Source organism: Apteryx rowi, unplaced genomic scaffold (genome assembly GCF_003343035.1).
Source record: "Apteryx rowi isolate R43461 unplaced genomic scaffold, aptRow1 scaffold_26, whole genome shotgun sequence".
NCBI classification, from domain to species: domain Eukaryota; kingdom Metazoa; phylum Chordata; class Aves; order Apterygiformes; family Apterygidae; genus Apteryx; species Apteryx rowi.
The window spans coordinates 2,283,994-2,300,599 of NW_020448974.1; the positions used below are offsets into that span (position 1 = coordinate 2,283,994).

The 16,606-nt window shown below is 35.0% G+C and overlaps 1 protein-coding gene across 9 annotated transcripts in view; it reads right to left on the reverse strand.

Annotated features, from left to right (window-relative positions):
- Positions 1-16,606, reverse strand: part of CEP112 (centrosomal protein 112) — a 183,239-nt gene that overhangs the window by 158,509 nt on the left and 8,124 nt on the right. For 8 of the 9 annotated variants that reach the window (XM_026067623.1, XM_026067619.1, XM_026067616.1 and 5 more), the window contains 3 exons: positions 16,194-16,286; positions 15,065-15,161; positions 12,597-12,671 (listed from right to left, as the gene is read on the reverse strand). In XM_026067623.1, the coding sequence (XP_025923408.1) occupies positions 12,597-12,671; positions 15,065-15,161; positions 16,194-16,286 (265 nt within the window). The remainder of the gene's footprint in view (positions 1-12,596; positions 12,672-15,064; positions 15,162-16,193; positions 16,287-16,606) is intronic. The other variant, XM_026067618.1, reaches the window with a different exon arrangement.

Consider the following 16,606-nt stretch of genomic DNA (forward strand, 5'->3'; position numbering starts at 1 on the left):
GTGAACACACGTGTGGCATGTAATCTGTTTCAAGGAGGTTGTATTAACACAAACACCGTGTCATGAAAAAGGACAACAGTAGAACAGATTTAACATGCATTCAGACGTACACACCAGTTCTAGAACTACTTTTCACTAGAAAATTTGGTAATTCATTAAACATACTTAATCTGCAAGTAATCAACACAGTACTGTCTCTAGATATAAAGTGTACTATGGCTCTAGCCTAGAAGAAAAAAGCCAATGAATTTCTGTAGGCATAATTCTTTCTCCTTTAAAATATTTCAATGATCTTTAACAAAAACATTCATCAGAATTCAAATTCTAGTAACATACTGCAATCGTTTACAAGTTATAAAAATAGAAAATTTTCAAAATAGATTTTGTTGGATATGACCTATTCAGCAAGGTACAAAATTAAAGTTATTTTTGATGTAAACGCATCAAAAAATGCACTTATACAGAAAATATCTCAACCCTGGAAATAAACTTCAAAATCAAAGAAAAAAATCCCAGCCTACAGAAGTGACTTCAAAACGAAATTCAAAATAACAAGTTCAAGAAAAACTCTTGAACTTTCTTCCCTCAAAGAATGTGTTAACATTTTTCAATAAATATTTTAAGGCTGGAAAAAGCGCACATTTTTAGTTGAAGTCCTGAGATTTTAAATGATTTATCTTAATATCAAAATATGTCAACGACTTTGAAATTGCTCAGACAATAGTCTACAAAACAGCAGTTAAAGTAGGATTTACTTAATTGTTTTGTTTGTTTTTTTTAACTAGCTGCATTTTAGTGCAAGTTACAGACAAAACATTTGCAAGTTTTTCAAACCTTTATGGTTGCACAAATTCAGTCTATGTTTTACAAGAATTAGGCAGATAAGTGTAAAGCTTATACAAAAATACCAGATTTAGTTCATTTAAACTAGTGTAAAGCTAAAATAAATTTATTGATTACAACGATTCTAACCTAGTGTTTTTGAAAAGTTGTGTTTGAGTATATTGAAACTATATCCACATTTGTAATTCATAGAGAAAAAGCATAAGGAAATAATTCATTAACAGCACTGTATAATTAAAACAGCTCTTTCAATCCCTATTTTTAAGAACTGAATACAAAACATTGTTCATAACCCACTTCCTCTATCAGACAGTTACATCTTAATTTTCCTCAGACAACAAGACTTGAACATCACATCACTCAGAATGCATAACACCCAAGAAAAGCTTTCAAGGGTATAATCTTATAAAATGTGGCAGTGAGATTTGGAATAAGAACATAATTGCAATACACAACTTTTTTTTTTTTTTTTTTTTAAGATAAAATTGATCTATGAGGCATGGCAAATGTATCAAAAATGCTTGCACTTTTTTCAGCACCAATACATTTGTGTGTTGAATTTATAAGTGAAAATGAGGTCTAATCTCTCCAAAATTTCAATTTGATACAGTATATTCATTTCCTGTCCTAAAAAGGTTATATAGAATTTCTGCGTGCTGTTGAAGAGGCATCGTATTTCACCCTGAAGTAGTCATAGATATTATCATGTTTAAACACATAAATGCAGTTACAATGAATGGTATTATCCAATATTTTTAATGGTGTAGTTGAATGTCTAAGAACAATAATTTGAGGAATAACCTATTTCCATTCATCATCATGAATTTACTAAAGTAGACACATTAAACCTTTTTCCATATAAAGCATGCTAGTTGGATGATTGGCATGGTAAAAAACATGGAGAGACATCAATAAATAAGGTAATCCTATATGCACCTGCTGTAAAAAAAAAAATAATTATTTTGGATTTAGGACACAAAATGAGGAAACTGGTGAGGAGAGAGATACAAAAGTGAGAACACCATGAAGCGTGAGTTCCACAGAAAAAAGTGAACAGTGAAGGAATCAAGGGAGAGATGGAAATAAAAAGTACAGAAATTCTAAAACAGAAAATTTAGGAGGATTAGCTTTTGCCTGTCCTAAACTTTTTTACCTATCATAGTATTTTATATCTGAAATTCTCTACCTTTAGTAGTATGGCATTCTTCCTTCTGACTTACTTTGCTTACTTTCCCATCCCTACACACACCAAACCATCACCTAAATAGACATCCAGCACTGAAAGGAAGGCTTTCCAAAAGTCTAGTTCTAGGTAAATCCATAATCTGGCTCCCTATAATACTGAACAACAATGAATCTCAAACATCRAAAGTTTTAGTTTTCATCGATACCAAGTGGAACGTTGAGAAAGCTAAGGTTGCAGGACCAAATTTCAAAGGCAAAATTATTTTCCAAAATCCTTCTCTCTCATTCAAAATGAATTCAATCTTTTAACTTTTGCTTTTTAAAGATAAAAAATTATTCTAAATATTTACAATTCAAATACTTTATCTGAAATTAAGCTGTTTACAGTCTTCATTTCAAAACCAATCTAAATAGCTAAGGTATATCCTTCTCATTTGGGAAAAAGCAGCAAAATGTGGCTCTAATACTTCACATGGTCTAAGTCTTGCATTTTTTGATTTTGTAACAGCAGCCATATGTGCTTTGAAGTTAAATGTTCCCACTTTGTTACTTGTTGTGGATTATATCCACTTAAACTGATCTGTAAACATTTAATGTCTCAACATTCATTCTTTTCATGCTGGTCTTCTGTAAAACTTCTTGTTCTCAAAATTATACCACATTAAAGATGCAATATCACAGTAAAGAATGCTCAAAAAAAGAAAAAAGCTTGTATTTATGAGAAACATGCAAATTTAAAAATAATAAGCAAAAGGTCAAAGATGAATCAAAATACATATGTATGAAACTGAAGGGCTGCCACAAGAAGAACAGTAAATCACATGATGCTTTTTTAAGACTATGAACCAAATGTCACCATGAAAGACATCTTTATTTGAACTAGAATTGAACTCTAATTTGTAAATACCACTTCTTAATAAAAAAGACATTTCAAATTTCTTTGTAGAAAAGATTTTGGATTCTCCTGTTCCATTTGTTAGTCAAATAGACAACAAACCATGTTTTGATTTGTGAGGGCTGTCACGGTCACCTTCTACCACTCAAGTCCTCACAAACTAATACATCTTGGTGGTGGGAAAGCTATAGAGAATCAGATCCCCATAMAGAGAAAATAAATACTGAATAGAAATAATCTCCTTTATGAAAATATGCCTATTTCTCATGAACTCAGAAAGGGAAGACAGAAATCCAGCATAAAAAACACAGCACACACTCAAAAACTTCACTTGAGGTAAATTAGCCAAAGTTTTTTAACTTCAACATTTTCAATATCTATTTAACACCTGCAATGGACAAAATCATGCATACAATCTAAAGCTACCAATGCAAGCAATTAGAGAAGCACTGAAATGAACATTTTGACCCTAGAAATTACTTTGTCTTACTGACTGATAAAGGCTATCCACACTATGTATGTACAGCCCATGTGTCTACAATCCACAGAAGACACACCTCATTTTACTCGCTACATACATGCAATACATACCTCATTATTTATTAAAATATTTCTACAAGTTTTAATACACTAGGTTATACTACCTACAAGCCTATTTCTTTATCAATAGAAGACTTCACCTAAGCACAACGGGAAGCCATTAAAACCTGGGCTGTGAGACAAACCTTTAACTGATGCAACACACATGTACGATACTACCACGAACATGAGAAGCACCTGGGTTTTCTCCTTCTCCTTAAGCATGGATGAAATAGGAACCAAAGACTCGATTCTTCCAGTAAGTCATACACCAGGCATTACAGGAAACGTGCTCTGAAATGTTTTCCCCAAAAAACCAGGACAGTGCAAAAAAAGTGCAACTTTGAGCACTGAATATTTCCACAAGACTCATCCTCAGGATGTCAGCTATACTTCACCCACAGGCTGAAACCAGTATACAGGCTTTATATCAGTTATAAACCAGAACGTTATACCAAAGGTTCTACTCTTTTGACACAGTAAATATCACAACAACAGCTATGTTAGTGTCACGGTCTCATTCTGCTCCTTCCAAAGTCACATTTTGTTCTTCAGAAGATGTTTATCAAGATAGACTACACTTCAATAATACACAATTGTAGCTTATTACAGTTCAGAAACAGAGTCAGAAGGTACATTGTATATATTAAGACTCAGGAAAAAAAACATTTGAATCAGCAGGCTTTTTGCACATTCCCCCTGTAAGCTTCTTCAAAGACAAAATGCGATTGTTTTCAAAACAAGGATGGAAAAACACACATGAAAGAGTTAAGAGCACTTAAGATTTTGAAATGGTAAACAGCTAAACTGAACCTTGCCCTAAGTTTGTTCTTTAATCTAACAAACCCAGTCAGCCAGCATGTTCCCTACAGAAATAACTGCTGAGTAGCTTCAGGAAATTTGAATAAGGACATTCTTATCTAACATCATAATTTGTAGGGAAGTTCACTTTAATGCTGCTTCTGCAGCCTGAGTGGAAGGACTTTAAAGCATACAAAGATTGTTTGTCAGCATGGAAGTTGGTTTTATTTTTTGAACTCACAACATCACTTGGAGTTCACTGTGGGAAAGTTTTTACAGTGTTGCTGCCCTCCACCACCACAACGTATACAGTAGGTATGTTTACAGTAAGCAGACAGACTAAGAAACCAAACAAAAGATAATCAAATGGTTTGTACAGAAATGGCTGAGCTTAACTAGATGGGAAAGACACAGGAAGATGCAAGCCAAGTACACCAAACAAGCATAGGGTAGGTACACTGTTGCTGCAGCTACTCAAGACTTCTCTGTACTCGCATCTACTTTAATCCTGTGTTATATATAATTTCTCCAAATAAGGAAAATGCAGTGCAGGCCACTGACCAGGGAATTTCTTTGGCATAAGTCCTCTTAAGCCTTTATTAGGGGATAACCTTTCCCATGATAAGTTTTTCTGGGCAAGACATGAAATGTCCAAGTTCTTCAGTAACGAAGATACCACATCACTTCTGGTGAAACTTAAAGTAGCAACTCTCTCATCCTGGCTAGATTCCAATACAGAAAATTTGTATTCTCCCTGATTAAAAACCCCTTTGCTATTTCCCCAGGGTACAATCTCTTTGTATGCTTTCTACCTAAACCATAGTGCTGAATTCCCTGGGATGTTAAAGAGTTTCTTTGTTACAAATAAAACTGGCTACAACTCAGTGACATATGAAACAGCCCGTCAGAAGTACCATGAAAATAATACAGGCAGTTCAGGTAAGAAGATGCAGAGGATTAATTCACTGTTATTCCTCCACATAACTTCAATTTCATGTCTGAAAATTTGTGTTTGTTAAGCAGCTCCTAGAGGGTGTCCCATTCATGAAGTGTACTAAATCTGCAACAACACACAGAAGGTTAGTGACAGCTGTCAAAAAAGAAGATCGCTGAAAGATTTAGAATATATTCTAAAATAGCTAAAGAATAACAAAGCATGTTCAAAGTAACTACTACGTAACCAGAGACTATTTGAATTTGTCTAAACTCATGACAGGGAAACTTTTCCCTTCAAACAGCTGTACAAAAGGATTTGTTCTTTTCTACATTACAAATGCAACTTCAAGGCATGAGCACTTAATCAAGGATAGTCCCACATCAGTTTAGATAAGACTCAATAAGGGCTGAGAAAAAAACATTTTTACAATGTATTTAAAATTAGCTTATATCAGTATTCCATGTATGAAAGGCAAACTTATCACAATCAAAACTCAACTTTTTTTCCACATTTATTCAAGCATGACTAGAATCTACAGAAGTTGAACAATAAAATGTTTGATACAGATAATCAGGAAGGCTGCCAGGCGAACGGAAAATGTCTTTTATTACTCCTGAGAAGCAACAATAGCAGCAAGTGAACTAATGGAACAGTCATACTCACAAATATATTAATATTTTTCTTGTAGAAAAGGTTATTACTACTAATAACAAACATATCTGAAGCCTCCATATTAAAAAATCTGCTCAACTCTGACCTCTCTTAGTACAGAAATCATAGAATTATTTCCCAGTATACTTCACAATTTTTTTTAATTAAAAAAGAAAGAAAACTAATATAGGCATTTCATTAAAAGTAAAAATACATTAGACCAGTAAATATAGCGCAAAGTTAATTCAGTATGTGATCTTAAAAATATATGACTTTTGATGCATTCTAAATTTCCTATTCTTCAGAGAAGTAGAAGCACAAAAGATAAGGGTAAAAAAAAGTTTCTAACCGGTCATTATAATCCAGACAAGCCTATTCTGGAACTGCAAAGGCTTAGCAGCAACTCACAGCTGGATGGTCCTGAGCTTGTCTCAACTTCATATAGAGCTCCTTCCTAGGTCTTTGCATGTTCTTAAATATAAATATATTCTCCATACATTCTTGCTTGATACAAGAATAGCTCCCTAAACTTTCAAGGATCCCTATCTGAAAAAAATCATCTTTAGGCCCATTTGCTTTGCCATAAACATGCCTCAGAGAGGAATCTAGCTTTCTTGCCCAATGATTACCATCCTTAGCTTCACATTAGATTAATGCAAAATGCTGGTTTTAGCAGTATGTTCAAAGAAGTTGAAACACACACAACTTAGATCTTTACCTAGGCAAATTCCTGAAAAAAAAAAATCAATATTCTTTTCTTCTTTCCCGTCTTCTATTCACTTTCAGGTGCAATATTTGTAATGATTTATAAAGCCATAAGTGGCCCGGAACCTTGTTACAAGGAAGATCTCTAAGCTTGTCCTCAAATCAGAGCTATTTGCTGGCTATTCCATCAGCTCACTAGTTTAACACTGCTCTTCACAGCTGCAAACAATACGATTACTACTCCTGAATTTGTAGAAACACATACAACTCCTATAGTATACATGGCTGCTATACCACCAGTAGATATAACTGTTAGAGAAATACTAATGTTAATTTTTTTTCTAGAACAAACACCAAGCATTAAGAATTGCTCTTTTTCAAGTATTGAAAAGCATTTGCTACCAATATAACTCCAGTTGAATCGGAAATTAAAATAGGAAATACACACCACAGCAAATATCTTTGGTTGCTCTGGAAAGTTTCCAGCCATTTTGCTTCTACTCCAGCTTCAGTTACAAGCCAAAATGGACTGCCAGCTTCAAGAAACTACTGATTTTGCTGTTTTTCTTTTCTATATATAAAAGTTTGCACAGATGCCCTGATAACCACCCCATTACAAGCATTTAAACATTTTTCCCCCACTTAACTATCGCAGAGTATTACTGATTTCTGGATATATCTTAAGGGGATATATTTGAAGAATGAGCCTATTAGAGGAAAATACTCTAGCATAAGCAGACTGAATAGTCTAATATGTGTCTTTTTTCAAGAATCTTTTAAAAAACAGTGCAGGAAATGAGAGATCAGTTCCTTATACAAGTCCCCATTTTTTCCCCCTCAATAATGAATTAAAGAAACTTCACAAGAATCTTCAAAGTTCATACAAAGGCAAGTTCACAGATTCAGTAATAATACAATATATTTTAATCACATGTACCATCCCATGTATCAAATGATGCCATCAAAAAAGAAGATACCTAGAGTACATGAGTTAATCATTCATATCATTCATAACCAGCTGTTATCTTTTACTTTAATCCCCTTAATATGTGAGTGTCAAATATTAGACAGAACACTAACTATCCCTTATTTATTCAATTTTATGTTACTTGGGATCTCTTATTCTACCTAAATAACCACCACAGAGCAACAGAAGGGACCTGCCTCACTCAAAGATAAAGTTTTTCGACAGGGGAAACATCCTTTGCAGTATCCCATGTCATTATTGGATCTGAACACATATGCTAAGCTATTTGTGTTGAGATGTAAATATGTTCTAATATATAAGAGCAGGTGGAGAAAAAGGTCATCTGTGTTTAACCAAGGTTCCTGCCCTCCTCCTTTGCTGCAAGGCCTGCAATTAGATTGCCTATATACAGTACTTTACCTTTCATATAATTTTAAGTATTTAGCACCTCTACAGTATTTTATAACTTCAGGGTAGTTAGGAATATCAAAGTCCATACAACAGTCCTGCAAGACAAATGCAAGCATGAATTTCCAATAACTGCCATTATCCACTTTTCTGCACACCAACCATCCTTTGTAGTATACCCAGCAAGTCCTTTCCTCTAGTATGAATCATATTCTGTATGTTAAACCTACACCTGAAATAAAAGGTAAGTTCACATTTCAAAATAAGTATAAAATTTCAAAGATATTTTGAATGTTTAGTGTTTCAAAAATACTGCACAAACTGTAAGTCACCCCTTCATAAATAGGGATTTCATGTTCCCCATCATAAAAATCATTGTATTGCTAAATGTAACACCACCTGTCTGCTCCTCCATGTTTTTAAATTACTCTAAAGCCTACATAAAATATTTTGGAACTACATCTGACTCCTACCCCAGCAATTTTCAAACTTTTTTTCTTCCTCCTATTTGCAGATACTATACATTTTCCAACAGAAGCCCTGAACCTGCACACCAATAATAGTTTTTTCTCACTTAGTCTCCATAATCTCTATTAATAAAGTCTATGCCCCCTACCATTAGTAGATTTGCACAGACAATTATTTCTCCTGCAGGGATGTAGGACCCCACAGTACACACATCCTAAATTCCCAGGACCCATTCTGTCCCCATCCCAGCAAGATAAACCTGCATTCTTTGCCAGACCACCAACCCTGATTCACCATTTATTCCCTGAGACACCAGTCACAAAAAAAGAAAAAAAAAGAAAAAAAATTTTTTGAAAAGCATTTAAAAACTACTATTCTTTATATTAGGCAGTTCAAAGTGTATAAGACGACGTTCTGCGTATTTCCTTTCCTAACTTTCCACCACTACTGAAGTATCTTTTTGGCTAAGGATCTTCTGCCTCACCTCCTTCTTGAATGTACCATGTCCTTTCAAAGATAAAGTCTCCCCTGACTCCTGAGGTGGGATCTCATGTAAATAAAGCTTCTCAAACTGCCTGCAAATGTGGACAGCAATTAAAGATAGTTAGATGTTCCTATGCTAATGTAAATACTTACAATAGCAGTTACATCTTACACTCCAGTCTTACAGAGCCTGAAGTGCTGCCATCATTTAGTCAGCAAAATTTTTAATAGTTGCATATTCTTACATTTAATTATGAAACTCAACTTAAAACTTCCTGACCCTTCAAGAACCCACTGGAGGCCACAAGCCATAGCAGGGAAACACTGTTCAACAGCAGCCACTTGGAGACCTCTCTAACAACCTCAAATCCTCTTTGTCAGGTAACTCCTAACAAGCCTTATCAGCTGATCAAAGTCTCTCTACTTGTCACAGTAGCCAACTTGTTATCCAAGAGAGCTCCCATATCAGTAGAGGATCAGCATAGTTTAACAACCCTCCATTATTAACCCAACAATGATTGCAGTCTGGAATTTTAATCAGAAAAAGAAATAAAAAACAAATTTAAAAAAAGAGATAAGGAAGAAGGCAGATTAACACCCATATAAAAAATGCTGGCTATAGAGATTCTTTGTCAACATCACTTGGAACAATTTGTAAAATGGCCATGAGCAAGTTTCCCCTTGAAGCAAAACTTTAAGAGTTCAAGGTATTATAGCTATCTGCTCACATAATCTAGGTATTCATACAACCCAAATATCTAAAATCTGCAAGGGACTGCGTGCACACCTATTTCAGTCACTTGCACAACACTCATGAACTGCAGCTGACTACTAACAAAAAGGTTTTGGGAGATACATTCTCTTCAATTTACAAAATTACAAATCCTGAAAAACACATTCTTCTTAAAGTCTGAAAGGGCTAGAAATAGACCCTGTATTACTGTATAAACACCAAGCAGCTCCGAGGAACACTCAAACGCAAACAGACTAATATTTTCACTGATCTCTGCTTTCAGTTTGGAGAAAGCAGTCARGCAGCTTCTGAATTGTCCCAAGGTCAAGACGATTCCTCTCTCAGAAGAAAAGCAAATGTCAATTTGCATTTAGAATGCTAACAGGCACCAAAGCATTGAGAGAAACACCAAGGAGGACGCAAAAAAGTGAACGTCCTCTCTTATYATTTAAGTTTTTACTGAAGGGAACTTGGCCATCAGTGCAAAATATTGAGTGCTATAGCCAAAATTTTTAAATACTGTCATATCCCTCTGTGCTAGCCAAAGCGTAGGAATAATAAGGATTATTTGGTCATTGATTCAGAGAACAACATTTTTCTAGTCTGTTGGAAAATATGCGATTTTTAAAAGCAAAGCTGGAAGTATTTCATTCAAAACTAGCTCTCATCCTTAACTTCAGCTGCCCTCTGTTGCCCTCTCCCACCTCAATTATAGACTTAGAACTTAAAAAAATTAATAGCCATCACCCAAGGTTGAAATCACTTATTTAAGTATTGTTATTAAAAAAAAGCTGAATATTATCTTCTAGTATTTACTTTCAGTCCAAGTATAGACAGGCCATCTACTTGATTTTTTCTTCTTTTTGGTGAGGAAAATAGAGTGTCTACAAAGTACTTAAGTATATAATAAATATTTCTTGAAAAAATAAACTGGCTTATAATGAAGTTTCATTGTTGATGGAAAGAAAATCTTGGAGAATAAGTGACATATTTAATGATATCATGTCCTATAAATGGCCTATAGATTTACATAATTCTTTGTAGAGCTTGAAAATTCCAAGTTAACTGAACTAAGCAGCTACATGCTTATGAAATCCAACAGTTTTAAAAGCAGCTACTGATCTGGAGTATATCACTTTTTTTTCCTATTCCCAGTAAGGGATCACTTAAACTGGCTTGATTTTCAGAGAGTGGGCCCATGGCCCTTCACAAAATTTTTTTAAAGCTATCAATTTTGCCAAAGTGGTTAGTCACCTAAAATCCTGACCATACAAATAGTGGATATAATTATAAATGACTCTTCTCTTCAGCAAGGCTAACAATATGGATTTGTGTATTAAATCTAAGACATTGTAAGCCAAATAAAGCCTAGGATTTCCCTCAAAATATTAATGACAGCTACAATACACCTAACAAGCTTTTCCCTTCTCCCCAAAGCAAATAACTGAGGGAGCTTTTGACTCCATGAAAATAAACAGAAAATAAGGAGGAAAAAAGAAAAAAAAAGTGATCTTAATAACATTGAATGCTTATGAGGGTAATAATCCTAATCAAATAGGATAAGGATTTGGTGGCACAGGTGGTGGGGTAAAAAACAAAACAACGCAACAAAAAAATACAGCAGAATATGGCTATAAAGAGAAGGAACTACACTAGAACCTTAGAATTGTCATGGCCTAATACCACAGAAAATACAACCAAGGGAGCAAAGTCTCATTGTGAAAGTAGCCTTAAATTAAAACAAAGATTAAATTTGTCTAGGTCCAAAGTATTTGATTAACTTCTCGGGATCAACACAAAAAAATCAAACCTCACATATTAAATTTGTACACACAAACATCAGAAAAGATTAACACAGATTTGAGACAATCTTAGGAAGAAATGCTTCATCTCTCCTTACAAAAACATATTTACTGACTTACTGTAACACACTTGTTACACCATGACAAAAATATAGAGGACATGTTCATACCCTAAGGATAGACGACAGCTTGAAAATAGATATTGGAGTTTACAAAAGTGTTATCACAGTGTCCAAAGTTTTTAATACACATTGAAGGCCTAACAATGAACACTGGAAACTCTGGGGAGACCTCTTATACATTATTGCTGAGATCCAATAAATACTAGCTTTGAAACCACAGAAATAATACCTTCTGATTCCATCCCCATCATAGGTTCTCTTCAGGTATTTTAGTTATGATACATCCAAGTCAGGACAAATCTCAGCATCATCCAGTATTATAGTAAAAGTACAGTATTCACAAACATATTCTAAAGCCAAGGCCAAACAAGAACATAGCCCAAAGCACCACAGAATCTTCCACAAAGGCATACTCTTTCCTCAGTCCAAGCAATTTGCAAAGACACAGTATTCTTTCCATGTGGAAGAGACTGAGATCTGGTCTAAGGATTCTAGTCTTAGAATCTCAGATTCTAAGGGGTCTGGATTCCATGCTTCTAAAAGGGAAGGCTAGATGTTAACATACTGAAAAGCCTTTTGAACACTTCCAAAAGGTGGCAAAATCTGGCAAAAAATGCTGAGTTTCACTGATGGGTTACAAATTTTATACTCCTAAAGAAATATAGGAGGCCAAACTTCTTTCATTTATACTAGCATAAATTCAGAGTAATGTTATCAATTTTACTAGGAAGAGTCTGGATTTCTACCAGAGCAAGACGCTAGGTTTTGACCATCAGGTATTTTTATTATCAGTAATTACATTAAACACATGAAAAGTTACTGTTTAAAAATGAGGCATTTTAACATTTTCTTCTTGAGATGACATGTACTTATAATTAACCTTTCCAAGTTTCATCATTTCATTTCTAAAAGATTAATTCCTACACAAAATTTTGTTGACTAAATTCAGAGATGTAAACTACATAACTACACAGTTTTCATTTCAAGCCAATAAATAATATAATCTGCTTATTTTACCCCAAGATTCCAACTATTGAGACGAGCTTCAAGGTCACTGTCATCCAAAGAAGTGCTTTTTTTATGATGATGTTCCTAGAATATAAAAAAGTCAAACAAAATATTAGAAGAGCTGACAGAGACATAGTGTAAGAAAGCTTTTCTGTAGAATCGGGCCATGCCTACACTGCACTTTCTAAAAGTGTCATGATACCTGAGCTATCTTTAATTCAGATAATTCAGTTACCAGTAGGATTCGGTGCTAGGAAGGAATTCAGAGGAGGATAAATTACTTCACTGCCTCACTTTATTTTTCTTTATTTATCACTTCCAAAGCAGTTGCCTCCTTTACAAAGGTCAAGTTCACCAAAGAAGATCAAAATACTCCATTCTTCAGAGAAGGTACTTATTCCAGAAGTGAGTAAYGCCTAGCCGTCTCTGCAGTACATCTGGGGGGACTAATCCAGAATTCACCGGTCACCTGATCAGCCTCAAAAAAGGAAAGGGCGGGAGGGGAAGAAGGAAACTGCAGCATATTAGAGAGTTACAGTGCAGAGCTTAAGGCAGTTCTCTTTGCAAAAACAAAGATTTCCAACATTCAATAAAGACTGGTGGATAATGTTGCTCAGGGGTGTGTCCTTCACAAAAAGTTTTTCCTCTAGTGTAACATTAGCTACTGGTCGTATTTAACGTATCAAATATGAGACCTGGCACAGAAAATTTTCCTTAATATATTTAACTGAAATATTACATTAGTTAGAAAAACAGCACACAGAAGCATGAATTACTTTCTCTCATTAAGTTTTGTTAGCAAGAAGTCTGTGTGTTGGCATGCAAGCACCTCTTAGTTTTTTAATATGATCACCCATTACGAATATACAGTGAATGGAGCTTTGACTTCAGTTAATCAGCACTTGGTTGAGGCACTTCTTAATGTTTCTTAAAAGACTCCCTGTTCCTCTACCTGGGCCTCAATTATGCCAGAACATCTGTGTGTCACTGACAACAGAACAAGATACTATTTGTTTCAGCCAGCCAAACGTTCAACAAACTGTTTGGCAAAGCAAAAGAATATTATTTCACTTCGAGTCCCTTTTAAAGCTGTAATCACAGGAAAATACAGTACATGGAACTGAAGAACAGTGAAGTGAAATGAATTGTCTAACATTGCCCTGGAAGCCTGGGGCAGAGCCAGGAATAAATAAAATAAAAAAGCAAACAAACAGAAAATCTATAAAGATCCAATTCCAGATTTCAACTCATGGCCACCCTTTTCTTCACAGTTAACTGTTCAATACGAAATATTTCTTTACATTAGGAAAAACAAGCAGAAAGCCAATAAAGAGAAGTTCAGTATATGGCTGGCCTGTCTGCGTCTTTTTTTTTTTTTTTAATTATGGTATCTCATTTGTTTAAAGTACAATCATATACGAGTATAACAATCTGACCCTAAATCAGAGACATTCAGCTTTTGCCCACAGGCCATTTGTAGCCTTCCATGATATATCATCTGCCCTTGGCAATTCTCTACCCCAGCGCATGACAGGACACAAGTTTCCTCAGAAAGCTGGAGGCCAGAAACAAGCTTCCAAGCACAAGCATCTGCACTTCATTTCCTGGCGAGTTCTCAATTGTGCCCAGTAAAGAAGAGTCAGAACAGTCTGTATGAATTGTTCTGGTGTCAACAGCCCGCTCCCAGCTGCAGTCTTTCCAAACTGCTCCTCCGATGCAATCAGGACACACAGGGTGGGCAGAACTGCAATATACACAACAGCAAACTCAGTGCTTCACGGAGGAGTGAGACCTATTACAGATGCATGAACATGGCGAAGGGACTGCAGGAGACAGGCCTTTCCAGCGCTGAAGACTGGACTCTACAAGGCTAGAGAACACATTCATAAAGAGAAACAGCATCCCTGTTGATAACACATTTTTCAGGAATAATTTTTAGCTTTAAATGCTTGTAGTTATACATACAACAACATTAAATATTTTGGACTAAAAGGATTTTATATGAAGCCTATTTAGTCTCCTCCAAACAGCCATAATCCGAATTGTGGAAGGTTTGATAGAGGATAAAATAAACTGTCCAAAATTCATTAATGATAGTTGACCTCTGAAAGAAACAGAGCCAAAAACAGCTATGCAGCTTTCTTTAATCTACTATTGCAAAATACAAGATGATGTCGACACAGTCAGTTTGCCAAGTCTGGGCAAAACAATGTGTCAGACTAACTTTGCTATGCACTAAACAGAGGTCAACCATTAGGACGAATTGAGAGTATCCTACATGAAATTCTTTTCCCCTGCACCTGCAGAGGGCAGATTTTGATGAGCTTCAGTCCTTCCTATTACTTTTTCCTAAATGTCTACATTCATACACAGGGATCATGACTCATGCAATTAGAAATAACAGTTTTATGGGGATATATCAAAACAACTCACTGAAACTAGAACAAGTTTTATTACAAAAAGGAGAAGCATCTTACAGATAGTGGTGTGGATGGGTTATCTTCATCTTTCTGGTGAGGAGGACTCATAGAATGTGACCTTAACGTTAGCGTCCCATTGTACTTGAATCTTTCCCTGTTATTACAAAAAGAGTAAGCAGAAAGAAAAACTCATTTTCAGCAGCTTGCAGCATAGACTGGATCTTAATCTTAAGAGATCTTTTAAAAGATTCAAAAGAAAATAACTGTCAAGATTTAAAGGTCAAAAATAGCAGGAATAAGAAAAATGGAAAAATTATGTTTCCACAGATTTCTTATTAAAAGCATGTTAGAAAAAGGTGAATAAAAGTCTTAAATGCTTTGTTAAAAAATAATAATCAGAAAACAGGAAAAGTCATGTACATCACRGTATATCCACAGGTGTTCTTTGCCTCTCACAGTTATTACATCACCCAACAACTCCCAACAGATTTTAGAAGAGATCTAAATTAAGTGAGRGGGCTGATTTGGGAAAACATTTCTGAAGTAAAATTGCTAAACTTATGAGACAGCATAGGATAATGTCTGGTGATTCAAAGAAAGGAAAAAAAATATATATATATATATATGGAAGAATATAGGGGAGAAGAGTTTGGGAAGGACCAAAAAAAGATGAGGCTAGATGAAGAAGAGACTATATAACATACAAACCTGAAGACAAGGGCAAGAACTTCACAGACAGTTCAACAAAAAAGCAATGATTTAAAAGGCCAGGGAGGAGAAAAACATGTCAAAGCAACAAGTCATACAGGTTATATTAGTTGCATGTCAACAGACCTTTCTCAGCTATAAAACAGTGAAAGAAAAGAAGAACAGCCTGGAACAAAACAAAAAGTATAAAGTTTATTACATACGTAGCAAAACATACAAAAAAGGAAGCAAAACACCCTTCAGCATAGTCTCCATTGTCATAGTCACAATTAAAATCTCCAGTTAGTCAATTCACCTTCCTACAAACAGCTATATATTACTAAAATCAAGTCAGACTACTAAAATACCTTGCATTCTTTCCACCCAGCAAAAAATTAAACTATAAGTTATGCCAAAAGACACTGAGACAAAGTAAGTGTTTATGAAGAGAAGGACAACTGTTGGATGTACAATATAAACTAGGAAGACAAACACAGACCAACTTTCCGTGAAGCAAACTGCCCCAGCTTTCATCAGAGCCACAGGGGACAGTGAAACAGACCACCTGGGAGCATCCCCTTCATTCCAGCACCTAGAAATAGCAACAATATCTGTGGATGCATAATAACGATTACAAAGCAGTAAACGGTTTAGATAAGCAAAAACTAAAGGGTAAAAAGATCAAAAGAAATAAGATAATTCAGTGACTGCCTTTAGCGTTCCATATCAAGCATACCTTAGCAAGATTTTATTTTGCACAAAATTAATTTTAATAAAAGGAGACAAATCATTAAAGTGCAGATTTGCCAGCAGGTATCACAGACATCTTTCCTGAACAACATTCAGGTTATCTAATAAACTAAAGTTCCAGTTGTTTAAAACTAAACTAAAAAAAAAAAAAGAACAGTAAGA